General features: G+C 41.6%; 1 protein-coding gene across 1 annotated transcript; it reads left to right on the forward strand.

Moving 5' to 3' along the window:
* Positions 1-2,359: 2,359 nt before the first annotated feature.
* On the forward strand, positions 2,360-6,901 carry LOC143104625 (adenosine receptor A3-like). Its single transcript, XM_076268768.1, has 2 exons — positions 2,360-2,829; positions 6,166-6,901. The coding sequence occupies exons 1-2, from the start codon at positions 2,495-2,497 to the stop codon at positions 6,836-6,838; spliced, it is 1,008 nt and encodes a 335-aa protein (XP_076124883.1). The 5' UTR covers positions 2,360-2,494; the 3' UTR covers positions 6,839-6,901.
* Positions 6,902-8,902: the final 2,001 nt, after the last annotated feature.

An 8,902-nucleotide genomic window follows, 5' to 3' on the forward strand; every position in this document is an offset into this window, starting at 1 on the left:
CTGGAGGTAATCATTTAGCTGCCAATTTCTCAACAATTTTAGAATTTTACTCCTTATTCTTCCGGTCACGAGAGTCACTCTCCACAGACGCATGGAAGTATAATTATATTTTGAGCATATTCAGAGGTTTAAAGTAGGGATTTACTTTGAGGTAGTGATATTGCCCTCATTGCTATGCAATTGCTATGCTATTTCAAGGATTCATTCCTACATTCAACTTCAACCTCTGCACTGTCAATGTGGAGGGGGGTCCTCTCCACCTGAAGTCTGCATAAAGTCTACAACCATCTCCTTCATTTTCTTTGCAGTCAGCTTGAGTTTGTTGTTGCACCAAGTCTCCAGTGTAACCACTTCCTTTTGTATGCTGACTCATCGTTTTGAGTTGCACTTACTACCACTGTGTCATCTGCAAATTTCAGTACATAGTTGTTTGGGTATTGAGATGTGCAGTCGTAGGTCAGCAGAGTATACAGTCGGGGGCTCAAGACACATCCCTGGGGGGCACCAGTGTTGAGAACGATGGTGTATGGTTGCGGATCCTCACAGATTGGGGTCTGTTTGTTAAAAAGTCTAAGACCCAATTGCAGAGTGTTGTGGTTAGTCCAAGTACTGACAGTTTGCTCACCAGTGTTTGGTGGATGATTGTAGTTAGCCTTGTTATTCACGCCACCGGTTTTGTTACAGTGGCCCCGTATTGTACATCAATTTTATGCATATCATGAAGCACCAGATACTATACATCCTTTGAAAATGCCCTCCTCCACCCCCTCGTGAATCTGTGCTTCTGTAACTTTTAGTCTGGGTTACACACGGATGGCAATAGGCTCATTCGAGATGAACTGCAGCTGACTGTGGCTGACTTCATACTGTACGTCAACATGAACTTCAAATGTTGGTCGGTAGGAGTTGGAACAGACGGCAGCTTGTCCCGAACAGATCAGTTGTAGTCTACCTGACGTGACTTGCGGGAAATATCGCAGAATTTTGTGTGCAATAAAAACAGTTCAACTTTCCTTCTTAATCATTTAAATGAGCATGATGACTGACAAAATACATTGCTATGATGTAGTTTAAATAAACAATTGTTGTTATACAGTTAACAGGCCTGGATTGTAGCATACATTCAAAATTAAGTGTTTTCTGTATAATATGTCTGTCATCCATTTAACCAACAGCATAAAATAACAGAATATCAAAAAGTTTTCAGTAGGGTAGCCTACCATTGTTGCAGAAATCACATACTGTATAAGAAGGTATTCATTACATTTTTACCAATTTTCACAAACCTGTCATAATCGTCAAGGGGAGATTCCAAACTGCCCTATCACATCTCTGAAATGACATCATCAGTTCTGCAAGGTCATGTGACATGATGACGCCATGTTAAGCTCCGGACTGTATTTCTAACCCGTATACATTGCGTTCGACCCAGCATGCATCACATCAAGTCAGATTTGCACAGATCAAGTCAAATAAGCCTAGTCTTGTAGCCAAGGAGTAGAGCGTTTCAGTGACGTGATTTTACCGTAAGAGGCCTACAAAACACCCCTCAAAACTCATGCAAACATATGGAACAGCTAATTACTGAACGGAAAATCCTATAAAAGCCTATGGAGCTGTACCCCTCAAATCCACTTTTCTCGGGATATCATTTTTTGGCCAGAAATTTGAATGTTGCATGCGAAAGAGAGGGCAGAGAAAATACACACCGCTGAGTATTATATTTTTTGAGTCACTCATTTGTTCTAAAAAGCCTTTCAAATGTGTCAATGACGTCATTCATTAGCAGAAAGCTAGTGAGTTGTGGGCAACAACGACCCAACCTGTAAGAAATCGAAAGGACGTAAGTACTCGTTCATTCAACTTTTGACCTATAATCCATATTGATCTTGCAGAAACCACAATCCAATCTTCGATTTTTCAAGGACAACCAGGTTAAAGAGACACATTTAGCCGTCTAGCTCCATAGTCCCCCATTGTTTTTGCACTTATTCGTGATCGCCCCTAGCGGAACTGCAGCAGATTGCAGGTATAATGGAGTTAATAGGGAGTGATCCGGCTCTCCGTAAACGGGCTCTGACACTGCACACATTTCATTGAAACACTCTATTGTTTCAATATTTACTGAAAGAGTATTGGGATATTCCCCAGTTACAGTTTTAGAGGCTTATAAGTGCATCTTTTTTTTTGGGTGAAATGGGTTGCATGAGGTGCCCATGCACACAGGAATATACAGTATAAACACACAAACACATATTCTCAAACACACCCACACATACATGCAAAACATCTCCACAACCATACATGCATGAAGTCCCACACAGACAGACGCACACACCACAAAGATGCAGCTCTTCGACAGAACAGAGATCATTATCAGACTGAGGGCTGAGCATTTTGAGCTGTTTGTTTCGACAACTCTTACAGTACGTCCTGTTCCTGTTTGAGTGAAACTATTAATATCTTTTAAAACTCTATCTCCTTCTCTCTCTTCATGGCAAGCAAAGTAGAACTGGTCTACACCGTGCTGGAGGTCCTGATCGCTGTGGCATGTTGCCTTGGTAACCTGCTGGTTATCTGGGCAGTGTGGACGTGTGGTGCCATGCGGCGGCAGCCCACCTTCTGCTTCATCGTCTCTCTGGCTGTTGCCGACTTCCTGGTGGGGGCCGTGGCGATACCTGTGGCGGTTTTGGTGAACGGATGGGTCAGAACCTCCGTCCATGGTTGTGTGGTTCTGTGCTCTCTGGTGATCGTTTTGACCCAAGCTTCTGTCCATTCCTTATTGGCCATCGCTCTGGATCGGTTCCTACGTGTCTACATCCCTCTCAGGTAGGCAGTGAGGCCAAATTGATATGGCTTCAGGTTGTACTATACAGACCCTGTACTATACAGACCCTGACAGACACACATGACAAAATACAGACAAAAATACAAGCTTATTTTTGGGTTAGTTGGTAAAATTTGGTAAAAATTGGTTTCTCATGGTACTTCATTGTACTTGTTGCACGAGTGGCTTGGTGGGCTTGGTTGGTTTGTTTCTGATGGAGCCAGGTGTGTTTGAACCTGCCTCTATTGTTAATATAACTAGATGTACCGCAGAGCGGTACAAAATATGACCGCCGCCCAGTCCAGCACATTTTTTCCACAAAAAGAAATCACGCTGAAAGGCCTATATGATTCTAACTGTCTCACTAAATTGCATTATCCACACTCAATTCTCACTGGTATATGCTAGACATCAAGTCCCAAAACATGATTAGTTCATAGATTTCACATGTAAAATTCATTTTATACAACCCCACCTCCATCTGGCCTGTTCATAATTCTGAGAAATTCTTGATTGTTTGTGTTATGTTTATGTTATGTGTGTGGGTGTGTGTGTGTGTGAGTGTGTGTGTGTGTGCGTGCTTGTGTGTGTGCCTGCGTATGTGCCTGTGCATGGAAGCGTACATATGTCTACTGTGTGAGTATATGTCAAACGTATGATTACTGTGAATGTGTGTGTGTGCGTGTGTATCTGTTTGTGCACATGTGTGCACATGAAATGGGTTAACATGACCCCTGGAGGGGTCAGCGAAGCAGCGAAGCGGCGGTCATATAGGTTTAGTCAGATTTTTTTTTTTTTTTTTTTTTTTTTTTCTTTTTCGCATGTCCAAATTTCTGTCAATGATTCCCGGGACACTGAAAGACCGGGGTAGACGAAACTTGGTGGGCATGTAACCCCATATGGATAGCATGGAACCATCGTTTTTCGTTTTGATCTGTAGCCCCCCCGCTGGACTGCACCCCCGAAAGGAGGGTAGGGCAGACACAGTTTTCTGTGAATATCTCGAGAACCGTAAGGTTTAGGAGGACCATTTTTTTTTTGTATGTTGATCTCAAGGGGCCATGTCAACCCATTCCATAACCACTCATTTCATGTATAGCGCCTCCTAGTTAAACACAAAAAAGTAAAAATGAGGTGTTGTAATCGCAGGTATCTGTGACCTAACATAGTCAAAACTGCACGAAATTGGAAGTGTAGGATCATTATGACACCCTCTGAATGCACGCCAAGTTTCGTGGAATTCCGTTCATGGGGGGCCACACAATAAATTCATTCATGTTACTATACACCAACTGGCCTGTAGGTGGCCGGAGACAGTTTTCTGTGAATATCTCGAGAACCGTAGGGCCTAGGAGGTCCACCTTTTTTTTGTATGTTGATCTCAAGGGGCCATGTCAACCCATCCCATTACCACTTATTTCATGTATAGCGCCACCTAGTTAAAAATTAAAAAGCAAAAAATGAGGTGTTTTCATCACAATATCTCTGGCTGACATGGTCAAAACTGCACGAAATTGAAAGTGTAGGATCATTATGACACCCTCCGAATGCATGCCAAGTTTTGTGTACTTTCGTTCCTGGGGGGCCTTACAATAAAACAATTTATGTGTACATTTAGTGACGTACACCAACAAGGATTCCCGGGACACTGAAAGACCGGGGTACACAAAACTTGGTGGGCATGTACCCCCACATGGATAGCATGGAACTGTCATTTTTCGTTTTGATCTGTAGCCCCCCCGCTGGACTGGACCCCCCAAAAGGAGAGTAGGCCAGACACAGTTCTCTGTGAATATCTTGAGAACTGTAGGGCCTAGGATGACCATTTTTTCCGTATATTTGCCTCCAGGGGTCATGTTAGCCCAGTTCATGTGCACACATGTGCACAAACAGATACACACACACACACACATTCACAGTAATCATGACACATACTCACACAGTAGACATATGTACGCTTCCATGCACAGGCACATACGCAGGCACGCACACACACACACACACACACACACACACACACACACTCACACACACACACACACCCACACACATAACATAAACATAACACAAACAATCAAGAATTTCTCATAATTATGAACAGGCAAGATGGAGGTGGGGTTGTATAAAATGAATTTTACATGTGAAATCTATGAACTAATCATGTTTTGGTACTTGTTGTCTAGCAGATACCAGTGAGAATTGAGTGTGGATAATGCAATTTAGTGAGACAATTAGAATCATATAGGCCTTTCAGCGTGATTTCTTTTTGTGGAAAAAATGTGCTGGACTGGGCGGCGGTCATATTTTGTACCGCTCTGCGGTACATCTAGTTCTGCTATCATTTACTAGAAAACAAGATGAAAATACAGAAACTATGTAGACATTGTTAAAACAGCTCCTATACTGTCATAGGTTGTATACAAGCCAAGATCAATCATGCCAATAAAGCTGCTAAACTTTTGCTTAGGGTCCTGTCTTATCCAGTGTTGGGAGTATTGCGTTACAAAGTGCGTTACTGTAATTCCACTACTTTTAGTGGTAACAAGCATGTAACAAAGTATTTTTGTAAATCAAGTAACGCAATTACAATTACTGAAATTTCAAAGAGTTCGTTACTTGCGTTACTCTGTTGGTCTTGAATGAACGACTGCAGACAAGATGCATATTTGCTGCTTGTCTCCCGACCTTAGCTGTGTTTCCAGCTATTGTGTTTCATGTTTAGATTGCAGATGCATTCTTTACAGTTAATAGGAGCCTCCTCACATTCCTTCTTATTTCGGATTTATGCTAAAACACACAAGAGTAGCCTACATTAGGCTACAATTTAAATGGGCATCATAAAAGCCTTTTCCCTTTCGTTTCCATCTCGTAAGCTCCACTACAGTAAAAGCGCATTGTTGTTTATCTCTGCTCTTTTTCGCCTATTGCGCAAAAGCCTCGTTATATCAATTTCTCATTCTTACAACATAGCCACGCCACAACACCAATAGGCTACAGTAGCCAAGGCCTTCATGCATTGTAGAATGTTTTGAGGTCGGAAAAAGTTTGAGAACTCATGCACAAGGCTATTGATTTGAAGGCCTGTTGAAACTACAATAAATAGGTCCAAAAATTAGGTTTATTGTGTGTGTGACTGTTCAGTACTGTTCATATTGACATTTTAAAAGCAGACTTAAAAGTAACTCAAAAGTTACTTTCTCTAGTAACTAATTACTTTTGATATACAGTAATTGTTAACGTAATTGAATTACTTTTGAAAGAAGTAACTAGTAACTGTAACTAATTACTAATTTTCAGTAACTTGCCCAACACTGGTCTTATTCGAACTGTTGTTGCAGGTACAGAAAGCTAGTGACGGCAAAGAGGTCCTGGGGTGTGGTGGGGGGATGCTGGATCACAGCATGTCTCCTAGGTTCTGTGCCCCTGCTAGGGTGGAGCGTGCACACCTCCCAAAACACCACCATCAACTCAACCCACCCTCCCACCTGCAAGTTCATGGATGTGATGTCAATGTCCTACATGGTGTTCTTCAACTTCCTGGGCTGTATCCTGCTCCCCATGCTGTGCACAGTAGCGCTGTATGCCTATATCTTCCATCGGATCCGCAGACGTCTGCAGTGCGAGTCCAGTGCCTACTACCAGCGGGAGAGGAGTCTGGCCTGCTCGCTGTTGTTTGTGCTGGTGTTATTTGCTCTCTGCTGGTTACCCATACACCTCATCAACATTGCCATCTACGCCAACAAGGACGTGCATGAGACAGTGTTGTACACGGGCATCCTGCTCTCGCATGCCAACTCAGCCGTTAACCCGGTGGTATACACTTTCAAGGTGCCCAGGATCAAGAAGGCATACAGGGACATCTGGAAGAAGTACGTGGTGGGCTGTGTCAATCAGGAACTGAGTAGCATGCTGACAGAGAACACCACTAATATTACTCCATGTTCAAAAAACCTAAACCCAGGGAAGCACCTACACACCCTAGAAATATCAGACTATGTGACTGAGTTATAGCAGGTGTATTGCATGCAAATATATCTGAAAAAAAAAAAAGAGGAGACTGCAAATTTTTTGATGTCATCCTACGGATGCTGAGAGACATTTGAATGAGTTAATTAATCGTGATATTACATATTAAATACATTTATTGTGATTCAATATATATATATATATATATATATATATATATATATATATATATATATATATATATATATAAGGGCATATAAAAACAAAATAAACCATTGTATGCATACATTTAGCAAGTCAGCATTATAGCATATCAATTCAGTAGGCTATACAAGGTGCTCCTTGTTGGTGCCCCCCACCCAATCCCAATCCTCCCCCACCTTTTTTATGCAGCCCTTGCCACTTAATCTACTAAACCCCACTTCTACTGCACTTTTTACCCCCCCATTAATGCACAAATAGGCTGACACCAGACATAATTTCACTGCATTTCTTACTTCCAGTAACTATATGCATGTGACAATAAACTTCCTTGTATCCTTGTAAGTGTTTTCTGTAGACTACATGTGTGTCATCAGTCTTCCCCTACAGCTAAATAACAGAATAAGAAACAGTTCTCACTGTTGCAGAAATCATGTATAAGAAGGTATCCTTTAGATTTTTTGTACATTTTTGCACATTCCAACATAAGGGAGCAGCATGGTAAACTTGTGTTTGGCCTAATTTTCTAACTTTTTCCGAGCCTGCAGTACAGTCACAGTACAGCTATTGCCAGCATTGACAGTAAACGAAATTGACAGAGCCACCCCATAGACTTCGACAGAGGCAAGTGAAGTCAATTTGAACCCCTTTCCTGTTGGCCGACTTCGGTTCTGCGCATCCTCAGTCCAGGCGAGTGAGAAACATATGTGACGTTAAGCAACAGACTGAAACACAGTAAGCTGTGTCGTCTGGTAGCTATGCTAAGAAAATTGATAACATGCAGAGTGCTCCGAGTTCGAGTGCAGCTTTTGGTGGATATTTGTTCTGACATAGTGCCAACCCAACAAAACATCACTTAACCCTTAAAGGTGTACCGTCACACAGGTATGACTGGAATTTTGGAAAATTAACATTCTAAAGAATATCTGAGTACATTGAATTCTACATAGAATTTTAGAACCTTGAGTTGTTGCGGAACGGAATCTTATTGGAATGTTCAAAAACTCACACCTTTAGGGTTAATAGTTTTTTCCCTTGATGCTTTCCTAAATATCTTACCCGTGGACTTCCCTTCACACTGCCTTTGAGTTTCTTACGGTGCCGTGGGGACATGGTGGTGAAAAAATAAATACATTATTAAACGAGTGCACGATTAATATAGAGGGAACAAAATTAATAAACATTTGTGCTTTTTAACTACATTGTTCCCACATTTTAATAAAACGTTCTCATGCTTTAATAAAACGTTACTATGTCTAATTAAACGTTTGTTGTGCGTTTAAATTACATTGTTTAATAAAACCAAGGCACAGAGCGAGCCAGACGCATCACAGCTCCTCTGCCTCATGACAGTCGCAAAAGAGCAACACGAAACAAACATAGTCTACACATACATAACATAATTAAACACAAACTGTGGCATACCTGATGAAAAGCAAGAAAAAGAAACACAGCTCAGGCACGGCGTGAGCCAGATGCATCATAAGTAATAATAATAATAAGCTTTATAGCACCTTTCATACACAGAATGCAGCTCAAAGTGCTTTACATTTGGAGCATGTAACACAATAATAGTCTGTCAGTCATTATCAATCACTTTCACTTTTCATCAAAGTGATGCCTAAATTTATGAATTATAAATTAATGGGGGTCAATGGAATGCAAACTTCAAGTGGTCACCTTGCCTACCCTCTGCTTACAAAAGGGTCTGGTGTCCCTTTGTTATGACTTCCTGTGATGGTTGTTCATCTCTGAAAGACTTATGGGGCCCTATTTTAATGGTCTGAAACGGAAGTGTCTTCGCGCAAAACGCAAGTGACTTTGTGGGCGGATCTTGGGCGCTGATGCTATTTTACCGGCGGGATATTGACTGTTGCGCCCGACGCAAATCTAAAATGGGGTGGTCTG

This window comes from Alosa pseudoharengus, unplaced genomic scaffold (genome assembly GCF_046254945.1).
Source record: "Alosa pseudoharengus isolate Yale_2024_CS ecotype anadromous, Long Island Sound unplaced genomic scaffold, YU_APseudo_1.1 YU_APseudo_1.1_scf_5, whole genome shotgun sequence".
Taxonomy (NCBI): Eukaryota; Metazoa; Chordata; class Actinopteri; order Clupeiformes; family Clupeidae; genus Alosa; species Alosa pseudoharengus.

Excerpts from the sequence above, each read along its gene's own strand:
- LOC143104625 (XM_076268768.1), top strand. The coding sequence starts at position 2,495 with ATGGCAAGCAAAGTAGAACTGGTCTACACCGTGCTGGAGGTCCTGATC. Across the intron at positions 2,830-6,165 it reads CGTGTCTACATCCCTCTCAG|GTACAGAAAGCTAGTGACGG; the intron begins GTAGGCAGTGAG and ends CTGTTGTTGCAG.